This window comes from Porcisia hertigi, chromosome 36 (genome assembly GCF_017918235.1).
Source record: "Porcisia hertigi strain C119 chromosome 36, whole genome shotgun sequence".
In the NCBI taxonomy this organism is placed as follows: domain Eukaryota; phylum Euglenozoa; class Kinetoplastea; order Trypanosomatida; family Trypanosomatidae; genus Porcisia; species Porcisia hertigi.
Window position 1 is genome coordinate 3,542,584 of NC_090595.1, and position 21,603 is coordinate 3,564,186.

Below are 21,603 nucleotides of genomic sequence, written 5' to 3' on the forward strand. Positions count from 1 at the left end.
TTACAGAAGGAGCTGATGTTCATGATGAGGGTTAGTGGAGTAGGTGTGGTCGTTGAAAAGGGTCAACTCTCGTAGAAAGGTCTTTTAGACGAACAAGTATGGGGTTGCATGTGGACGTCAAACGTGTGGAGAGAGGGACGGTGGCGGAACCCCGTACGCCCTGACATCAAAACACAAGCTTTGAAAAGCAAAAGCCAAGAGTGTATGATTGGTTTCCTTGCGCAAAAAGCGAATACTTCCAGCCTCCCCCCCCCCTCCCTCCCTCTCTCCCTCTGTCCGTCCTCTCTCCAGATTCGTGCCTCTCACACTCAACTAACATCAGCATATCACTGCTTGACGTTAGAGTGCGTCCTCGCCAAACAGAAAAACAAAATACATCCAACAAGGGAGACACACACGCAAGGGGGAAAAACAACGAAGAGTGGTGACAAGAGTGGAGGGAATACATATGTGTAGATGAAACACCGATGCACGCGCACGCAGAAAGAGAGACACACGCTCACAGACACACACACGGACGGAATAAAAGACGGGTGAAACCCTCAGTCAATCTGAAAAACACGGAGAAAAGCAAAACGACAGGGAAAAAAGGAATGGACAGAGCGCATAAACTAACACGTCATTGTCGCCCTCCCCACCCCCCACCCCCACCCCTCTCCCTACAGACGCTGAAAAACACAGAGGGAGGGAACATGGTGGAATCGATTGCACATCCCATCGCCAAGACTAGAGGGCGCCGCACCGCATCCCCTACCTGGAAATAAAAAAAAACATAATGACCAGAGTAAAGCAGAAGAGAGGGTGCAAAGAAAGGATAGAGAGTGTGTGCACAAGAAGAAGTGAGGCAAGGCAGGCAATACAGAAATCGCTAGTCATTTCTTCACCTGCTTCACAGCCCAACTGATGCCCTCATCCAACCCCTCACTTGTTTTGGCTGAGCAGCCCTGAATGTGCCAGCGCCGGTCTCGCAAATCCGTCAGATTAAGTGCCACAGTGACCTCCTCCACCGAGAGTGCACCGAGAAAATCCTGCTTGTTTGCAAAAATGAGTATAGGCACCCCGGCCACCTTCTCTTCCTCGAGAAGGTGCTGCAGCCCAAGGCGTGCCTCAAGGATGCGCTGGTGATCGGCGGCATCCACAACGTAGATGATAACATCGACCTCTTTGAAATACTGCCGCCAGTAATAGCGGGCCGCGCGCTGACCTCCCATATCCCACACGTTAAGCTTGACCCCGCTGATGATGAGTTTCTTGATCTGGAATCCCTGCGTGGACACCACCTGAGAGACATCCTCGTCACACAGCTGGCGCAGAATACTCGTTTTGCCAGCGTTGTCGAGACCTAAAATTAAAATGCCAGCGGGATTACTGCTGGGGCGGATACGCATCAAGACGTCTAAGATGCCCATTACTGCCTTCCCTGTCCGCTGATTGCATGAGCGTTGTACGCGTTGGTGCAAAAGGCAGTACTTCACTCTTCCTCCTCCTCCTCCTTCCTGCCTTGCCTTCGCCCCTCTCTCTCCCCTCCCCCGCTAAACCCCCTTCTGACCGAATACGAGTTTTGCCCTTTTGATGCTGAAGATAGATGATAAGCAAGGCGTCAGTTTTGTGAAGCGACAGCCTTTGCCCCCACACAGATTAGAGAGGTGGGAAGAGTGCAGACGAGAGTACTGGAAGGAGGAAATAAAAAAAGGGGGAGTGAGTATCCCCCCTGCGCATTCCGCCTCTGGGACCGGATCGACACACGAACTTCTGCAAGAGGCTAGTGGGAGCACAACTAGAAATGCAACATCAGGGAAGAGAGAAAAACTGCATGATGAAGCGAAGTGCAGGAGGTGACCTGCTCACCTGCCCAGCAGAGCAGCAGAAAATGTGTGTACTCCGGTCACCTCAGCCGTTGTCGTGAGTGTGGATCTTGTGCGCTTAAGGGGGAGAGGGGCGACGCAAGCGTCGCGAATCGAGAGTCTCCCTACACCACACCACCAAATAAAAGAAACAACGCCGACAACGTCCTCATCAAACTTAGAGCAGCAGGCGCACGCCGCCACACATACGAATGCCTAATTTAGAAAAGAGGCGCGCTGTGATTGCGAGCGTGTCAGTGTGTGGCCTTAATACCAAACGTGACTCTCGGCACGATTCTCCATCGAGCTCCCTTTTGCACGCGTTTCCCTCTCCCTGCGCGCCGCTCCCACTCGGCCTCCACGCACGGATGAAGAGGAAGAGAGAAGATCGAGCGTGAGGCTCATGAAAACGAAAAAGCATGCACAGAAAGAGCCAACAAGAATCTCATGAGAGGAAACTCTTCGCTGTGTCTCTAGCGTGGCGGGTGCACCCTTCCCCCCTCCATGTTTGCCGCGTTGAAATCACCTCTCTGTCACGGCAGCCGCGTGACTACACAACATTCAAGTCAAAACTGCCACTCACCACCTCATCCGATACCTCCGCCGCCGGAGGCATCGTGTTCCCCTTAGCTGCATCAAGGTGCCTCTTCCGGTGGCGGTGGTACCCACGACTGTCCCGGCTATCGAGTGCTGTGTGGCGACACTTCGCCTTTCCCTTCCGGGGTGATGCCTCATTCTTTGCTGAGCCGAGTTCTCCAGCGCGTTGCACCACGGCATCGTCAGACCCAGCGTCTGCTGTCAGGGCAGGCACATCTGCCGTAAGAGCTGCTGTCATCTGCGCGAGGATGGTGGCTACATCGGCGTCAAATTCAGGGGTGGGTGCTGTGGTGGGAAAAGACGAGTGCATGCCTGCCCTCCGAACCACGCGCCGCGTTCCCAGCAGTGGGGCAGTTCGTAAACCAGGGGGTCCTAACTTTTGCGAACTGGAAGATGGTGTTGCAGGGCTACACTCGGAAGCTGTGCTACGCGGCTCGTCTTCCTCCTCCTCCTCCTCGCCAAAGAAGCTGTCAAGAGGGCCACTCATGTCTTGAACCATGTCGCTAACCCAAGTGTTTACACACTCCTCTGCTGGCGGTCCCATCACCTGGGGGGTGGCGAGCAGCCGAGATGGCACCTCCTCAGAAAGGGGTGGGAGTGCAAAACCAGAGCCGTTTGTGCTCGCACGGGGAGCACCAGAGCAGTTTGCTGTCTGACTTTCACGAGTCAAACTCACGGCTCGTGGGAGGGCATTGGAGACATTGGACAGATGCGCACCAGTGCGACACTTTGCAGGAGCGCGGCAGCCGTCGCTAGCGGCACCAGAGGCAGAGGACGACTTGGACGAGCAGAGTGAAGACTCACGAGATTCGCCAGTGTCGCTGTTGCCTAGGAAAAGCCTCATAGCCTCTGCGTCTTTGGTCGAGCGGTTGAGCGAAGCCTGACTTAGTTGCGTAGATTTTCCATCTCCATTGGTGGAAGAAGCCCAATTGCCAACGGTGCACGCCGGGGCGCTTGAGTGGTGCTGCATTCGCAGGCCTCCAGATCCTCTCTGTGGCGTTGGCATTGTTTGTGACTTCGTCTCTCTTGTCGTCACGGCGGGGCCGCACAACGTCGGTTCAGCATCTCTCCTTGAGCTCTGACTCGCGGTCCCGAAAGCGGGTGTTTCAGAATGGTTACTAAGCGGGGGTGGGGATGATGTCAAGGTGCGAGGCTCGCTTGCCAGCACCTCGTGAGGCAGCGGACCCCCGTGCACTCGTAATTGATCGGCAAGGTCGCCTCCTACAGATTCGATGCCAGGTGGTGGAGCGGGCGTTGCATCGCCACCAGCAATAGACACGGCCTGCTGACGCGCTAGGAGCCCTAAGAGTTCCTGCACGCGAAACTCCTCTGCGGCGATGCGCACCAGTGTGCTAGCCACGTGCAGAGCTCGCACGACGCCAAGGATCCCTGCACCGGTCTCGGCGCTCAGCACCGCTGTCATGGGGCGTACCGAGAACTCAGGTGGTGCCTGGCGCCCCTCAAGCATGCGGAGCATTGTAGTTGTCGTGGCGCGACGCACACGGCCGCACCAAGATTGCACCTCATCTAGTGTGACAGCAACGCCAGCGCCGATGAGAGGTGCCAAATCAGAAAAGTTTAGGGCGTACAAGACGCAGGTTGTGGGTGGCACCTGCAACGTTTCTTGCTTCGCGTACTCCCATGAGCTACGTTGAGAAGGGTCTATCATGAAAATGACGAGATGGCATCCATCATACACGTTCAGAGACCGTGCATCAGCCGCCACACGTAGGGCCTCGTGTAGCTGTGCCGTCGGGATGTGTAACGCCGTTTTGGAGCCGGTGTTCGCCGAAAAGGTCGAGGCAGATCTCTGGCGGCCCTCCTCGATCACCTCCCATATGTCTACCTTCGTGCCCTCGTGCGGGGCACATTGTTCCCCTTGCAATCGCATCGTTGAAGCGATGAGCTCAGTAGACGGGGTGTACCGCGTCGGGAGTGGATGACCGCTAAGCCGTGCCAGCAAAGTGCTCTTACCTGTGGCGCGGGTACCACGCAACACAACCTTCATGTTGTAACGTGTTCCCTTTTTCATCTCCTCCTGCACCTGAGGTGAGAGAGGCCACACTCCGCTACCCAACCTCTGGGCTGACGCATCACTGCCGCCTCTGGAAGTGCCCTTGGGTGAAGGATGAGAAGGCCCCAAATACGACTGTATGTAACCCAGAAATGACATGATCCACAAAGTGTGGGCAAGACCGCGGCAACGGGCCGTGTTTGAAAAACGGGGGGAGGGGGAGGGGGAGGGGCGAAAGAAGAGAGATGATCAGCTAACCTCAAGTGCAGGAAACGGGGGAGGTGGTCGACGGCGAGTGACAAGACACGGAGCGCAGCCAAAACACGAAATCAACGATCCAAAAATTGTGGCCAAGAGCACAAATACAAACCCCGAAAGAAAGTGGAAGCGGCGGGGAGATGATGGCGACGCAAAAGATGCTATAGGTAAGTAATGAAATGCTTGTGCGTGGTGTGTGTGTGTGTGTGTGTGTGTGTGTGTGCAGGGTGGGGAGGGGGAGGGGGAGGGGGGGTACCGAAAGCAGGCTAGAAAGGAGACGGGTGTCCTTTAGGGTTCGGTGAGTGACATGACCCTATTGAGAGGGTGGGGTCAAAGAGTCGACACAGGGAGAAACCCAATAGATGAGTCGTTAAAGTTGCGCAACATTGATCAGCCTAACACGCCGCCCAACACGTTGAGAAAAAACATGCACCGGGGATCCGTAGGGATGCAAATTATGGGATACGAGGGTAAAGCGGTGAGCACAAGGTTTGAGTTGAAAGGCAGTGACAACGATATAACATCATATCTAGAAGAGAGAAGGATACGTCGCATCGTGCAAAGGGCTCGACCGAGTGGAAGCACATTGCACTCTCCGTGTAGAAGAGAGCAGCTGCTCGGAAGGGATAGGATAGCCTTCACACTACTACAAGTCCACCGCTCTTCGCAGTAGCTGGAAGACACATCTTCGAAACCGATGGTCACACCACACAACCATTTAAACCACAACCTCTCCTGTGAACGTTTTGCGACCCCGTACCCCAGTACACCATTGTCACTGCTATGAGGGAGACACGAAGTCTGTCCATGATACGCTCTGCTGTAAGTGCGTATGTGTGTATGCGTGTACGTGCACCTGTGTGTGTGTGTGTCTATTCATTTTCCCCCGTTCTTTTTGTTATTTTAGGGTGGCTCTGCTCTTGTGTGGGCTCAAGGCGCTGTTGCTGAGCACACTCACGTACAAATGCATGCAAAAGACACAGACCCTCACATACACCCTCGTAAAACAAAGTTGAAGAGGGGAAGAGCTAAATATTGCGTAGGTTTATTGCAGATAAGTACGTCAATAGACGGGAGTCCAACTAACACGACGAACACGAGATAGAAACTCTTACAGAGAGCCAGAGAGAGAACCAACGAGACCTGAAGCGGGAGATGGCGAAAGGGTGGAAGAAAACGCAACAAAGACAGCGATTCGGACACGAAAGGCGTCGAAGAGTGAAAGTTTGTCGAGGGGGGTCGTTAGGGATATATATATACACTCACATTTTTACAGAAACATATATATATATATATAAATACATATGTGTGTGTACATATATCAGAATTGGCGTTACTTCCCCCCCCGCTGTAGTGCTTTCCCTTCATGTTACGCTGCAGAAAAAAAGAGAACCAAAAAAACAGCCGTATACATCGCCCGACACCCAGCGAGACGATCTCGGACGAATGGGAGAGGGTGGGGGGAGAAAGTACCGAAAGGCGGACTCGCATGCGAGGCGGGTCGAGGATGCTGCCGAGGGAAAGAACAATGAAAATCTAAGAGAATCAGTATTCACTCACCGCCAGTATTGATACAAGGACAGGCGTAGGAAAAAAGAGTAGCAGACGAGGGGGGGGGTAAAACAGCGCGACTACGCCCAGCACCACCAATTAAAGGTAACCGACGGTGAAAAAAAGCAGAGACGCACACAGCAAAAAAAAATAAAGCAACGGTCTCCCCAACCATGGAGGAGATATCGGGGAGGTGGAACACATCAAGTGATTACAGACAGCGTACAAGACGGCGGGGAAGCCGACAAAGGCCAAAACGGCGACGCGGCAGAGCGCAGAGATTTCCATGGCTGTGAGAAGACGAGCACGTCAAATTACTCCGAGTAAAGCAATATTTTTGTTTGTCTCTTTTTTTGCATGAATCTTCTGCATCACGAAGAGGCCAAGAGAGATGCCTAGGCGGCAGCAATTGCCCATACCTTTGCATCACGGCGGCTAAGCTCTGGCTCTCTTGGAAGTAGCCCTCCCCACTTTCTGCCTTTGAGTCGAGTCATGCGTCTAATGGGCTCTTCTTGTCCTCTAGTATTCCTTCCTGGGCTACGTCCTGCGCGCTGAGTGTGAAACCATGTCGGGTAAGACTACGTGGCTTCATCGGAGCGGGTCCGCGCTCAGGGTCCTCCTCGAGCGCACAAGCGGTGGTGTCTGTCATGTGGCTGGTAGGCCAAGGGGAGGGGGTAAAGGTATAGGCGCGTGCGCTGTGAACTCCAAAAGGGGGTCGGCCAGATTCGTTACAGGTGAACTCCCAGGCCCTGCAGTCGGCATGTGTGTGCCATGTTACCCGCCGAATCGCTTCAGGGCAGTGCGCGCCACAATATAGTATAGGGACTGTCCAGACTGGGGCCTGGGGAGGAGCCGTGGTGTAAGTGGAGGTACTCTTGTCATGCATCGCGCCCATGTACGTCAGGGTTGATCGGTGTGAATCTCTTCGCGCCTTTTTTTTGTTTTGTACACCACTCCTGGTTACCCGGCCTCTGGATGGTTTTCGTGGATGTGACGCACTATGCCAGCTGCGCATTACAGTGCGTGCGCATACTGCCCGTATTCGTACACCTCGCGATCTGCTGCAGAACGACGTTGTCCGCTGGGACGCTGACAGTCTTGTTGCCCTTTCCGTCGACGCCATAGGGGTGAGGGTGTGGGGTCTTGGGCGGCTTGCCCGCGAGCTCCTGCTCCCAGAGAGCCCGTGACTCGTCGCCCCTGAGTGGGTCACAGGAGAGGCATCGCGAAACACCCAACGGGGGGAAGCCGATGCAGCGCGTCTGGGATGTTCAGAGTCGAATGACTGCTTGCAGGATCACAGAGTGAGGTGCGCCGCATTTGGAGTCTCGAGGGGCACCGCGAGGTTTGGGTAGGGTATACCGAGCACATTGCACGACTGGACGACTGGACGCTGCGGTGGTGTAAACGCGGGGATAAATACACACTCCTGTCGTTGGGTCGGCTAAGAGACGACTTCGAATCAATGGAAGCCAAACCAATCGAAGCGAACGAACGACGTCGACAATGAAACAGCAATAAAGGGGGGGGGGGCTAACCCTTTTTAAACAAAAATGGAGGCCCACAATTCCAACAGCAACAAATAACAACGAAATTTGAAGAAGGCGTAAAGACGCAGTGGATGGCGACACAGCGGTAGGAAAAAAAAAAAGTGGCAGCGCTCTTCAAAGACAGTGGAGGTTAGGGGAGGGGAGGGGAGGGAAGGCGATGAAGGGAGACGCGAAACAAAAAAAAAAGTTGCACCGTATGAGAAACCCACGAACAACAGCACAAGGCACACATGCACGCAAAGATGAGGGGGAGGGGGAGGGGGGAAGGGGGGGGGAGGTCCTTACGCGCATCACTTCGAGGGCGCACACTGAAATAAGCAATGCTTGCGCGTTTTTCATTATGCTTCATTGCAAGGAGAAAGAAAAGAGTGAGGAGAGACATGAGCATAACGCGAAAAGGGGTGAAGCAATAGTCAACCTAGTACAGAAAGCACTTGAAGCGCCTCTTTTCATGGCGTGCCTGCGTCCCCGGCTCCGTCAGCGTCACCTTCCTAGTGGAGCTAGATGGCCTCCCTCTCTCTCTGCCGCGTCCGCTATTGGATTTGCCAGCAGTACTGATAGTCTTTTCGACACAACCTTCGCGGCTTGCACCCGATCTACCTACTGCCGTGAAAGAAGAGGGAGACGCCGCTCCCGTGTAAGGCACCTCGGCAGCATGTGCGCCAGCGCTGCCCAGATCTTTGCCCAGGATCATCGACGACTCCGTTGCAGCCGACGCCACTGGAGTCGGATCCTCTTCTTTTTCCAAGTGACCTGAGCTCTGGATGTCCTCTCGTCCTTCGTCCCTGTTGTCCTGAGCCGCGTTCTCTACACACTGCTGTGCCGTGAACTCAAACAGCTGCGTCACATTAAAGTCGTCTTTTGATGAAACGCGGAACAGCGGCAACTCGAGCTGGGCAGCGAGCTGCTCTGCCTCCTCATTTGTTATAACAGCTTCATGTGAGAGATCGAACTTTGTTTGACACAACACCATGGTTATCAAGCCACATACAGACTCTACCCGCTGCTTCCACCCGGCGACGTTCATGAAACTGTCGCGATCAACAGCGCTAAATGTCAAGATGGCGGCACCGGCGCCGCGGTAGTAGGCCTGTGTCAGTGCGTTAAAGACCTCTTGCCCCGCGGTGTCCCAGAGCATGAGCTTCACTGTAGAGTTTGAGGACCGAAGAAAGACATCCTTCTCCAAAAATTCAGCACCGATGGTTTTTCGGTAGTGTTCGATAAAATCGCCCTTCACAAAGCGGCGCAACATACATGTCTTACCAACGTTGCCATCGCCGACTACGATGACTTTGATGCTCTCCTCCCCGTAGTCTAGCATCGCTTTATGATTCCACAGTGGTGGCTGCGCGGCATACAACAACACCCCAAAATTGCGCGGGCAATACGTGGAATGGTGGAAGGGGTGCACTGTGGTGTACTTCGGCGAACTGACTTGGCTAAACCGCAGCGCAAAAACACCTTCCTGGTCGATGTACAAGGCGGCGGGGGGGGGGGAAGGAAGGGGGGGGGAGTCGAGAGTAGGTGTGGCCCTTCGTTCAAAATGGCGCACGTATGAGGTCCCAAGGAGGCGGGTCGGTTTCACACTATGCAGAGGGAGAGCACCAAAGTCAAGACAAAACAGAGGAAATGACAAGAGTGCGAAAGGATGACTCGGCTGTCGGAACGAGTGTCTTCGAACAAACGAGTCCTCTGGGGGCCGTTGCTTCAGACAAAGACGTGCTGAGGTGTCTCTATGATAGATGTGTGGAGGTTGTGAGGGAATCCACAGTCTGTTTAGCCAACTAACCGGATTCTGAGGCGTGTGCACACGGGGTCAAGAAAAAAACACACGGATGGCCACCCCCCCCTTTCTCCTCCTGGAGAGAAAGAGAAAAAGAAAGAGGGAAACAATGAAGACAGTTCCTACAAATGAGTGGCCCAAGCGCACCGTTCAAAACTGCGGCGCAACGCACAAACGAGAGCAAAGACAAGTGAAAAAGGGGGGCAAGGAGCCAAAGCGAATTTTCGATGTGTGACGGGGCTCAGTGAAGGGTGCTGCACTTTAACAACGTTACTTGGAGAGCGCCCACGATGAACGGCGACGTAGCGTCGAGCCCTGGGAGTAACGTTGTGCACCAAATGGGCGACAGCGGTTCAGTGATCCGAAAGATTGAATGTAAGAAACTGAAGGTTTAAAAGACAAATGTGCGCTGCTCCTTACACTCGTAGATATTTACCTGTAAAGACGCCGCACCTCAGCCGCCCGCCGCGGAAGCGACAAAAAAGAGAGAGAGAGCAGAAAAAGAAAGGCGAGTGAGGAAGTGAGAGAGCGAGACGAGCCGCATTGCACTTCTAACGGGCTGGGGTACCCGTTGATTTGGTGGTCCCTTACTCGACTATATTTCCACAGGCATGTATCAAAACAAGAGACAGTCTTCCAATTCAGATCGGCGGCACAGCAGGAGAAAATTTTGACGGGAGCAGTAGCCCGCCATTCGCTAGGCAGCAACATCAACGCGAGACAGGGGGCGCGTTACAAGAGACGTGGGAGCAACAAAGTCGGGCGTGGATTTTGTGTGGTTTGACATGAGTGTTTTTTTTTTTGGAACGAGCGAGGGGCGAACGAATGTGGAACAGTTTCACGCGCGTTACAACTGCGAGTGGCCTCGCACCGCCGCAGCCAGCGGGGAGAGGGCGGGGGGAGGCAAGGGAGGACGACTAAGAGAAGAAGTGGCACAGGGTAAGACGCCGAAGCACGCTGCACTACTGTCGCTACTGGTCGCTTGGGTGCGCGGTCAGTATGCGCCTGGGCGCTAGCGCACGATAGATGAAGGGACTCGGCCCTTATTTTGCAGTTAGCCCAGTTTCAGGTACTTGTGCGGGTAGTGCGTGGTCGCAAACTCATCGGTCACCTTGAAAAGCAGCTCCCTCACCTCTAAGAGGTAGCCCCACATCCCTCGACATCTTCGACTTGATCAGGATGGGCTTCACATGTTAGCCCTACGGATGCACTGTATTACAACGCAATCGCACAGCTTTTGGGCGGATGACCACAATGAGCTGCGAGAGCTCCGATGGCATCAATCGATTACGCGAATACACTAGCTCAGTAATGAGTAAACCCAGCGACCGCCCTACAGGACACCTCGCAGCGCTGAGCCCAAGCGTCTACACGTTCATCTACTTCTTCCTCTGGCCATGCCAGATTCACACCACAGCCACACAGCCCTCAGGATTCCCTCGAACGAATTTGCGCTCCAGTTTGCAGTGCATAACTAAATGGAACGGGCTTCCTATAACTCGTCTGTAAGTGCTCGCATGTAGCTCTGCTTCATCCGGCTGACTGATCGCGTGCATGCGGTTCACCGCCAGCCTTTTTTTTCCGCGCGCCGAGGTGAAGTGCCAGCAGCAGCGTCACGTGCTCAAGCAAATACAGCAGAGTTGGCTACCATCCGCTCCTCCCACAGCAACTTTGTTTCATTTATACCGCTAGAGGAGGGGAAGGGAGGGGGTCTCACATACCGGCCTGTCAAAGCCGTTGGCGCAGGCCGCCGCGTCCTCCACTCATGTGATCAAGTGCAATTTTCAGAGGCTCAGAAGGAGTAGATATTGCAGGTACTGCAGACTCAGGCGTGGCTGCCTCGTGGCACCCCGTACACCTGCAATGGAGTAGCGGTGAAGAGAGGTGTTTGGAGGGAGGGAGATAGGGGAATAGAGGGGCACAGAGCTCAAAATGGGTAGGTAAGTGAGAAAGCACGACGTAATTTGACCTGCGCAAGCGTCTTGGTGAGTGTGTGTGTGTGTGTGTGTCAGAGAGGGAGTCGGGCGGGAGGGGGGGGGGAGAGAATGGTCACAGTGCAGCATCAGGTACGCGCAATGGGCATGAAAATTAGGACAACATGACCGTGCGCACCGTTGAAAATGTTGCGGCGGGCAGAGAAATAGAACGTCCCATATATATGCACACGAGGCGCCGTGTGCATCGGTGAACGAACGCAATGTGTGCGCTTGTGATGCGCACGAGGCGTCCTCCCTTTGTACCATCTAACGAAGGCGATGAGGTTGTGAGTGTGAGTTATATATATTTTGGGATCCTTGTGTCATTTCCTTCTTTTTTGTTGTCGGTGTCGCCTTTTGTTGTTTTTTTACATGCGCTCATTGCCATCGCGCAGACCCTGAGAAAAGGGAGGAAGAAACAAAAACGGTAAAAAAGACAGAGGTTCATGATAAATATATATATACGTGTGTGTGTGTGTGTGTGTGTGTGCTTCGGGTGGAAGGGGAGGGGGAGGGGTGGGCCTTTCCTTTTTTTCCAATATCGGGGCCTTTTCGCGGCAAGGTTCGATGCCGACGTTTTTCCCTTTTTTTTGTTGCTTCACCCCTCAGAAGATGAAAAGGAATCTGGGATATAAAAGGAAAGAGGCGCAGATACCTGCGAGAAGAGGGGGCAGGCGAGCGCACTCCGCGCTACCAACAAGTTGGACGCATACAAAAAAAAAGGTTGCCTGAGTATCACACGACGCCACTCGCCAGGTTAACACTCTGAGGAGGCTGTAGAGGCCAAGGATGAAAGCCGCACCACGGAGTCGTCGAGCCCAGAAGCGTAAAGCCGGTGAAATCACGACAAGTGACCGGCACTGTCTGCAGTCTGACTCACCGCCCTCCTCCCCCCCCCCCTCAAAAACTTGCCAGACGAACCACCGCAAACAGACTAAAATGTACACTTCTCTATCAAGCGTTTGGTGTCTTCGGTCAGCGATTCGGGAAAGTCAACTGCAATTGTCACAAACAGATCACCGTTGCGGTTTGTCTTTCGATCAGGCATGCCAAACCCAGACACGCGCATTTTCCGACCATTTTTGCTGACGCCGGTGAGAGGCAAGGAGACCATCTGGCCGTCGATGCCCTTCACGGACACGGTGCTGCCCAACAGAGCCTGTTTGAGGTTAATGTGCAAGGTGGTCATGAGATCCGTGCCTTGGCGCTCAAACCGCGGATGTGGCCGCTCGTCCAATATAAAGACCATGTCGGCGAGTACATTGGGCGGATACCCCTCCACCAGCCCGCCTTCGCGCTCAAAGCGAATCTTTGTGCCCTTCTTGTACCCGGGAAGCACCTTCACCTCGAAAGTCTTCTTCTCCGTCCCGGATGGCATGTTGCGAGAAACGCAGAACTTCTTTGTGCAGCCTGTGTAGATCTCCTCCAGCGTGCAAGCAAATGTGTACTCCACCGGTGGCACCTCGTATGTTGGAGACGACTGTGGAGTTCCAAAGCCTGTGGCGAACCCCTCCGGGCCGCCGAACCCGCGGAAAATACGATGGAGACCCGGACCGCCGCCACCGAAGGCATCTCCACCGGCAAATGGGTCAGAGGTGCCGAAGAATTGATTGAAGATCTTGAAAGCGTCTGTGTTGGAAAAATGATACGTGGTGCCATGAGCACCGCCCGTGTGCATGCCTGCGCCACCCATACTGGCGCCGCCATCGTCAGGGAGGCCGCCCTTCAAGCCCTCTTCACCGTAGAGGTCGTAAATTTTCTTCTTCTTTTCATCGCTAAGCACATCGTAGGCCTCGCTCACCTCTTTGAATTTCCGCTCCGCGAACTCACGATTGTCAGCGTTTTTGTCTGGATGATACTTGAGAGCGAGTTGATGATACGCCTTCTTGATCTCATTCGGTTTGGCGCTTCGGCTCACACCGAGCACCTTGTAGTAGTCCACGCCCATTTTTTTTTCTGGCGTCGGACTAACAGTCCTTGTAAAGAAGGGGGGGAGCGGAGGGGAGGGGAGGGGAGGGGAGGTACAACAAACACAACTTTTCTATTCACCCGAAAAGTACCACACACCCCGAAGAGAGAGAAGCGCAAGCACAAAAAAAAAAGATTGTATAGTTGATCAAGCCAATGGCGCTGTTCGCGTGAATTTTTCGTATCACCGCACCAATGTGCTAAGCTGACGCACAAAAGTTGACGATGTATATAACAGCGTCTCCGCTGTCCTCTGAGAAAGCGTACTCTGAATCGAGTACAATAGTCTGACACCAATGGCTGCTGGCACAGCGGCGCTAGCGTCTTTCTTTTCCAGTCTAGAACTGATGGTGGCACACAACTAGTCGCCGGAGGGGGGGGGGCGAGGACACCAAGAACAACGAAACGCACGCACACACGCACAAATGAGCGGAGGAGAAAAAATCAAAGGAAAGAAACGCAAATTTGAGGAGTCGGGGAATTGTACAAAATAAAAACACACGAAAATAAATCTGAAAAGGTGATATATGTAAATGGCGCCGCAAACGAGTCTGCGTCTGAATGGGGAGACCTTCAGCAGCGTCAGTGGCAGAGGCAACGCCAATAGAAACTTTGCTGGTTCAAGCTCCTGTTGCTACTGCAATGTGAATTGGTGGGTGTGCGTCCTTTGTATATAAATATATATATATATATATTTGTGCTTTAACCCCCTCTCTTTTTTATTGTAGTTTGAATGTACACTCGTCGGAAAATTTGGTTAACGCTGGTGCGATTGTACGTAGTGACCTTTTTTGTGAATGTTTTACACACACACACACACAACAGCCCCCCGTAAGTATGGGGAAAAAGAGTGTTTTGTGATCCAGCACGTAGTCGTCACGCGTCACGCACACGTTTGGATGTGTATATGGGAAGTGTGCCCAGTGCCCAGGATGCCAGGCGTTGGGCATATGTGCGATATCGCGATAGGAAACAAAGAGAATAAAAACGAAGAAGAGAGGAGAGAATCGGGAGCAATGGCAGGATTAGGTACTGAGAGAAGACTTGCATCGAGACCTTTTGGGGTGACGAGAAGATGTAACAGCATGAAGACGCGTGGATAGACCATGAACACGCGAGCAGTCCAGTGCACGTGCGGGTGAATCACTCGGGGGGAGGGGGGAAGGGGGTGCAAAACTAGAGAAGAAACAATGAAGAGACCTTCAGTCACACCCTCTAGTGAACTCTGTCTCCACCATCTCCCCCCTTTTCCTGCTTGTCGCGCGGAGCTTATCTGCCCTTTACGGTTGATTCAAGAGGACACTGGTGAGTACAAGCCTTGCAGAGAGTCCACTTACCACCGTCACCCCTCTCTGAGGGGGCCTTCTTTGTGCGGGAACGAGCTCAGCTAACCCCATGTTGTCCATCAAGGCACGCGCTAGCGAAGAAGACATTTGCAGAGGTGCACGATGAAACGGGTGTAGTTACACCGCTGTCGCTATGGCCCAAGCGCTCGTGGAGATATGCAACACCAGGCTCGCACATCTACGCCGCCCAAAGTTGGCACATACCTTACTCCTAAAATTCCTTCTTCGTGGTTCAAGTAGTGCCCCCTACTCCCCCCCCCCACCCACTCACCCACCCCTTACACCATTGCCATTACTTTCGGATCGGCGCCGAGAAAGTACAAAAAAAAACTGCACACACACACACACATATGCACACAAATATATATATATGTACATGTATGTGAGAACCAGCCGGTAAGTGTGTGTGTGCGCCTGTGCGTGTGGAGGATAGGTGAGGAGGAGGGGGGGGGGAGCGGAGGCGATTGCGCAGCCTTGATTGACATCGAAACATGCAATGAACTTCGTTATGGGCAGCAATGCGAATCCTTGTTGATGGGGTAGATTGTATTGTCCTGGTGTACACGGCTAAGTGTAAACGAAACGCCTCTTCATAGGTGTAGACGGCGCTGTGCAGACTTTACACTTCACAAACGAAGGAACACAGTTTTTTTTTTGTTTGTTTTCGAAGAAAGCACTTTTGAAGTTTGATTTTTTTTTTGCCACTCCGCGGTGAGGAGGCCATCGCCTCCTCCTGCAAAGGGGGAGAAGTAGTACACAAGACCAGCATAAGCAAGGAAAAGGAAAAACGAAAAAAAAAAGCACACCCCTATACACGCATGCATACCTGCGCATATAAATGCCTGTACGTAATTATGTAGGCATGTGCATATAAAAGCGTGGATAGAATTTGTGGAGGAGAAGAAGAGAAAACCAGAAAAAGATTCTAAAAGAAACAAATAAAAATACATAACACGGAAGAGGTACTGAAAAGGGAAAAAAAAAGAGGGGGTGAACATACCTGCAGAGGGTAAAAAAAACTGCACGTGTCTGTGTATCGGTGTTATTGGTTGGTCAGTGGCTTAAATGGGGAGGAGGGGGGGGAGGGGGATAGATGTGTTTATCGTTATGCTTTATTTGGCCATCTCCACTCACTGACAACATACAACACACACTTAAATGTACGGAAACCACCACACCTGCAGTACTGCACCTGTGACTACGACCAGTTCATTTCGATCTCCATCCAGCAGCCCCCTTTTTTTGTAGGTGACTTCCCTCGACCTCGCTTTCAGTGTTTTATACACTTCGAACAGCACTTTTAAAAGAGCCTCAAGCGCTTATATTCTGCTTGATCGCCCCCCCCCGTTGTCGCTCGCTTTTTGTCGTGGGTTTGGGTCTCGTGCCACATTTAAAAGAAAAAAGCACAGAGCACTGACCTTTTCGCGCAGCGACCTTGTCACATGAAATACCTATATACATATATATATAAGTACCTGTTATGGAAGCAGGAGAAGCTTGGTCAACGTAGGCGTGAAGAGGAAACAATCGAAGACGACGACCCATGGAGTGGGAGCACACACAGGGGTCGGGGGCAACGGAAAACCGACATCAAATACTATTCTTATTTTTTTTTGTCCAGGACCTTTCCTCTCTTTCAGCGTGTGGTTTCTCCCTTGGCAGATCCTTGTCACTGACACAGCCGTCTCGGTGACACTACAAAGCGAAATAAAAAATTAAGGGAAGGCACACGCGTAAAATGTACGAGCGCGCGGGGCAGATTTTTCTGCAGCTTTTTTTTTTGCTTGTGTATGGCCATGCAATAATTCATTGCCCTCTCCTTTGGGGACCGTTTTTTTTTTCCGTCTCTCTCTTTTTTGTCCCCTCCACCCTCTCGTCCTTACACACCTCTTACATATCATCGTCGTCGCCCCGTCTCTTTATTTTTTCTACTCCTTACGACCTCTTGTTTTCGCTTCTATTTGTGACTGCCTCCCCCCCCCCCTTGAGGAGGCACAATTCAGTTCCTAATGCGCAGAGAAGCTACACAAGACGCACACGGGGAGACAATTGAATCATGCATCGACTCAAAAACTTCTTGGTGAAAATACGAGATGGGTGTACCGAGTCCTTTTCGTTTTAATAGTACGATGGCGTGTGCGCGCCAGAGGAGAAAAAAAAAAGAGACAAACCCCTCTACAGCAAGAAGAGAGCGGCGAGCGAAAGGGAAGAAGGGAGGGAGGGGGGGGAGCGAAGACAGCGCCAACATGCCGGTATTCTCCGTGCGACCCCCTCTGTGTGTGTATGGAAGATTTTTTTATTTTGTTTCCTTGCCTCGCTTTCCCGTTCGAGGATGGACGCGAATTACAAAGAGACAAAAAGGGGGGCAATATTGAACTCAGCGCCGTGGGGAGGGGAGGAGTAAACGGGAGTCCGACTCAAGACAGAGCACCTCCCGAGCTGAAAAAAGTAGAATGAAAAAAAAAAATCGGATGTGAAATCTAAAGCACTCGAGACCAAGGGGGGAAGGGAGGGGCACAAGTGAGCAGGCGCGGTATGAGAACAGTTCGACCCTGCGCGCCACAGCTTATATTCTTTGTTTTTTCCCGCCTGTTCAGTATTTGCAATCTCGTCGAGCATAGCGCCAACAAAGTGAAGTTGGACTTTAGCGCTCCTTCCTCCTTTCTCCTCTAGGTGTATTCCTCTCCGATCTTCCGTCAAAGCCGCCATCCCCGTGTCCAATAAAACCTATATAGTCATTGATCTCAAAGGAAAAGAAAGTCTAGAAACTCAGCGACGGGCCACAAGAGCACCTTACCAAGTGCGTCGACGTAATGAGGACACCGCAAACACAATGACCAAACTCGTACAATCCCAGTGCTCCGCACTTTGCACAGCCCCAGGTTGCCTAGTAGGCGTACAGAATTTTCATTTTTGGAAATTATGTCAGCTCTCAGAAGAAGGACATCAAGTCACTTTGTGTCACCAAATGCGGAGCAGGGTATACAACCCGATACAGACTCAGCAGGAAACCGCAACCACGTGCCTTATCTCACCAGAATCCACGATACTCACCCACCCCCCGAAACACACACCGTACCACCACCTAGAACCGGTGTGAGACACCGCAGCCTGTTTGTCAGGGGAACAGAACACTCTCTATGATGGGAGAGGCAGAAAAGCTGCACAGCATACTCAAAACGACAGGGAAAGGCACGAAAAAAAAAACAAAGATATGGCGAAAACAGCAACTCAAACCGTATGCCACACACCCGCGTGCCCAGAGAGTCCTCTTCGGCGGGGATCTGCGAAACGGTGATATCATAACACTGGAGAACAAAAAAATGCTCCTGCACATGATCAATGTCTTCACAGGAACATGTTCTCTCCTCCTTGCCTTTCGCGCTCCTCTGTCGCGGCGCGTCAGGGTACGCCAGCGTCTTCGTATGGCAGAGACGACTGAACCGCACCCTGGCATCGCCCCGCACGCACGCGCCGCGCACCTGCGCATGCAAAGGCTAAGGCAGAAAAATAACAGAGAAGAGAGGAGAGGTATCACTTTTGAGTTTTTAAATAATGCCGCTCATTGCGCTCGTCGCACGCAACACACACACACACACATCAAATCGCACCACACCACATCACCAGCGCCAACACCAGGCAACACAACGCAGGCGCCGTGCTGTAGCTCGCGCAAAGCGCGCGAGCGTTGGATCCGGCGTCTCCGTGTGGAGGATAGATGAGGAGAGAGAGGGGGGGGCAGGAGGAGATGGCGGAGGAGAGCAGGACGTGCGCGACACCGGAAACAGGTGCCAAACGCTGCGCGCAGAGCTCGGGCGCGAGACACGCCCAACATCGTGCACAACGAAAGTGCGACGTACATCACAGTTTTGCCGCAGAACACAGAGAGGCAGAAACAAAAAGCAAGCCAGTGGGGAAGACGCAAGATACAAAATAGGGGGGAGGGAGAGGCGGGGTTGGACAAAAATAAGGTTTTCGTTTTTTGAACCATGATTACACAGAGAAAGAGCGGGTGAAAGAAAGCGCATCGCTGCGGCGGGTCGAGCAGCGTGCTGTGTCACGTCACAGCCCGTGCAGTCCTGTAGACGCACGGCGCAAGACCCAGCGCCTGGCGAGTGTGACAGCGAACGAAAAGCAAAGAGGCGGAAGACGGGGAGAGGGCGCACCCTTCAACAGCGCAGAAGTCCCCCATCCCAGCAGGCAGTCGACCCCTGCCCCCTCCGCCCTCTTCCTCTCGCGCGAGTGATGACACAGCCTCAACGGGAGCGAGGTCACAGCTACGTGCAGGCACACCGATCGTGGAGGTGGGAACTGAATTGGGGGCGACAGAGCAGCTGGGAAGACCGGCGCAGCCTCCTCCTCCTCTTCAGTCAGCCCTGTTACCGCTGGACATCCCACTCGTCTCCTTCTTGTCGGCAGGCACAGCAGCCACAGCCTTTTTCTTACCATCGCGCTCCTCGTCCCACGGGTGAAGGAAGAAGACCTGGACAACGAAGCAGATGATGCCCAGACCACCGAAGAAGATGAAGGCAACGGCCTGGCCCTTGTCCTGGTTACCAGACGAACCCCCAGAGATTCGCTCTGTTGCGATCGGGTAGCACACATTGATGATGAGGTTGAAGATGAACTGCATCACTTGCGTGAACGACGCACCGCGTGGGCGGAACGACGGCGGGAACATGTCCTGTGTCAGCACGAAGTAGCACGGGCCCACGCACACCTCAAAGCCAAGAATGAACAGCAGAATGCCAGTGATAGCCACGCCATTCTTCACTTCCAGCGTACTGGTGACCCCGGGGTACACAGGGATTCCACACATGAACAGGCACATGCACGACGTGAAGATCGAGCCGAACAGGAACAGCTGGCGCATCGTGAACACATACGAGAGCGGGATCGACGCAAGTGTCGTCACGAAGTTCCACACCATCACAACGAAGTTGCCCACCAGCGGCGCCAGACCAAGACTGCCCATGATCGTCGGCGCGTAGTTCATCACGGCGTTGATACCAGTCAGCTGCAGCGTGCCAGCCATCACGCAGCCCATCAGCAGGCGCGGGGCCATCTCGACATAGCCGTACTCGTTGGAGTCCAGCCCAATGGTACCCTCACCCCCCTCATTCTCCCCGCCGAACTTCGCGCGTGACTCGCTTATCACAAAGCCGAGCAGAATCGTCAGCAGGCTGAACACAGTCGAGAACGCACACAGACCCTGCATGCGTGCCATCACCATCTGGTCCTTGTCACGGTCAAACCAGATGCTCTGGCCAAGTGCAAGCCCTATCAACGCAGCGATGAAGATGCCAAACGTCGTGAACACCTGGAACAACACACCAATCGTGCGCTTCCACTTCGGGTGTGCGTTCTGGTCGGTGTACACAGGGCACGCGACACCAATCACGCCAAGGAACAGACCAATCACGAAGCGGCCGACAACCAGCACCCAGAACTCGTTCTCCGCGCACGACACATGGTACATCACGGACGAGACGACACCCACGAGGCCTACAAGCAAGAACGATGCCTTCGCGCCGATCGCCGACGCAAGCGGGCCGGCAAACATAGAGCCGATCAGGGAGCCGGCAATCATCGAGCCGGCAAAGATACCGCTCTCCGACGCCGAGAAGCCCGACGGGTTCTGGCATTCCCCGGCACTGTATGACCACCTGCAGTGTGGATCGGCCTCACACCGCGTCATCGCACCTGGCATCTCCGCAGGGGTCGCGTAGCTGTACTCCCTGCGGCACGTGACTTCGGGCCAGCCACAGTAGCCGCTGCCAGTCGCATCCGTTATCCACTGACAGTCGGCGTTGGGCGCCGTCACACAACCACTCTCGTGACGGAAGTTAGCGCAGTTCGTGCTGAAGCCAAACAGCGTCGCGTACACACCGACAAACCCAATCGAGTAGCCGTTCAGAGTGCCACCGATTGCCTGCACAAGCATGACCTTGGCGTTGCTCGCCGACAGGAACGGCGGCGCTTCGTCCTGGTCCTCCACCGCATTCCTCTCAACATCTTTATAGATCGGCTCACCGGGCACACAGCCCGCGCAGCGCCCGTTTGCCCCGACCTCGTCGCTCATCGACGTGAGAAGTGCTTTCAATAGGCGGACTGGACCAAGGGCAGGCTAGTAGGCAGCGAAAACAGTGTCACACAGTGGGTGCTGGCAGAAACAAAAGATGAGAGCTTGAAAGCCAGCTGCTGCGTGTTCGGTTACTTGCTGGGGGGGAAGCTAAAAGCGCAGGGAAAGTGTTACTGCACGAAGTTCGGATATATGGGGAAAGAAAAATACAAACGCATGCATTGGAGGTACAGATGAAGGATACGCGGAGGAATTGAGCGGCAGCACACGCATACGCGTCGACAAGAACGCGCAAACGTGCGCCGTCGCACGCCGGACTAAACAACAGCATCGCTATCGCGCTCTCTTGCCAGACAACACGAAGAGGCTACAGTGCGCTCGTCTATCCAACACACTACGCTGAGAGGCTGATAAGCACCCCACATGAGCTCGCGCAGCACGAGCAGGCGAGGGGGAGGGGGAGGGGGAGGGGGGAGGGGGGTGCACCGCCACATCATAAAGCTACTTTAGAAACTCGAGCGACACATGGCGCAATTAGGAGGAGAAACAATGCGTTTTTGTTGTTTTTTTCTACCACGTCCCCGCACCCATTCAAGTGACAGAATGACACTGGACAGCCCGAAGTGGGGGGTGGGGG

The 21,603-nt window shown here is 53.5% G+C and overlaps 5 protein-coding genes across 5 annotated transcripts; all 5 read right to left on the reverse strand.

The window, feature by feature from the left end:
• Positions 1-872: 872 nt before the first annotated feature.
• Positions 873-1,409, reverse strand: JKF63_00907 (uncharacterized protein; the record flags this gene model as incomplete). Its single annotated transcript, XM_067896956.1, has 1 exon — positions 873-1,409. The coding sequence occupies one exon, from the start codon at positions 1,407-1,409 to the stop codon at positions 873-875; it is 537 nt and encodes a 178-aa protein (XP_067753113.1).
• Positions 1,410-2,394: 985 nt separating this feature from the next.
• Positions 2,395-4,614, reverse strand: JKF63_00908 (uncharacterized protein; the record flags this gene model as incomplete). The annotated part of the gene is made up of 1 exon (XM_067896957.1): positions 2,395-4,614. One exon carries the CDS (start codon positions 4,612-4,614, stop codon positions 2,395-2,397), a length of 2,220 nt encoding a protein of 739 aa, XP_067753114.1.
• Positions 4,615-8,229: 3,615 nt separating this feature from the next.
• On the reverse strand, positions 8,230-9,132 carry JKF63_00909 (uncharacterized protein; the record flags this gene model as incomplete). Its single annotated transcript, XM_067896958.1, has 1 exon — positions 8,230-9,132. One exon carries the CDS (start codon positions 9,130-9,132, stop codon positions 8,230-8,232), a length of 903 nt encoding a protein of 300 aa, XP_067753115.1.
• A 3,372-nt stretch (positions 9,133-12,504) lies between these two features.
• Positions 12,505-13,518, reverse strand: JKF63_00910 (uncharacterized protein; the record flags this gene model as incomplete). Its single annotated transcript, XM_067896959.1, has 1 exon — positions 12,505-13,518. One exon carries the CDS (start codon positions 13,516-13,518, stop codon positions 12,505-12,507), a length of 1,014 nt encoding a protein of 337 aa, XP_067753116.1.
• Positions 13,519-19,250: 5,732 nt separating this feature from the next.
• Positions 19,251-20,966, reverse strand: JKF63_00911 (uncharacterized protein; the record flags this gene model as incomplete). Its single annotated transcript, XM_067896960.1, has 1 exon — positions 19,251-20,966. The coding sequence occupies one exon, from the start codon at positions 20,964-20,966 to the stop codon at positions 19,251-19,253; it is 1,716 nt and encodes a 571-aa protein (XP_067753117.1).
• Positions 20,967-21,603: the final 637 nt, after the last annotated feature.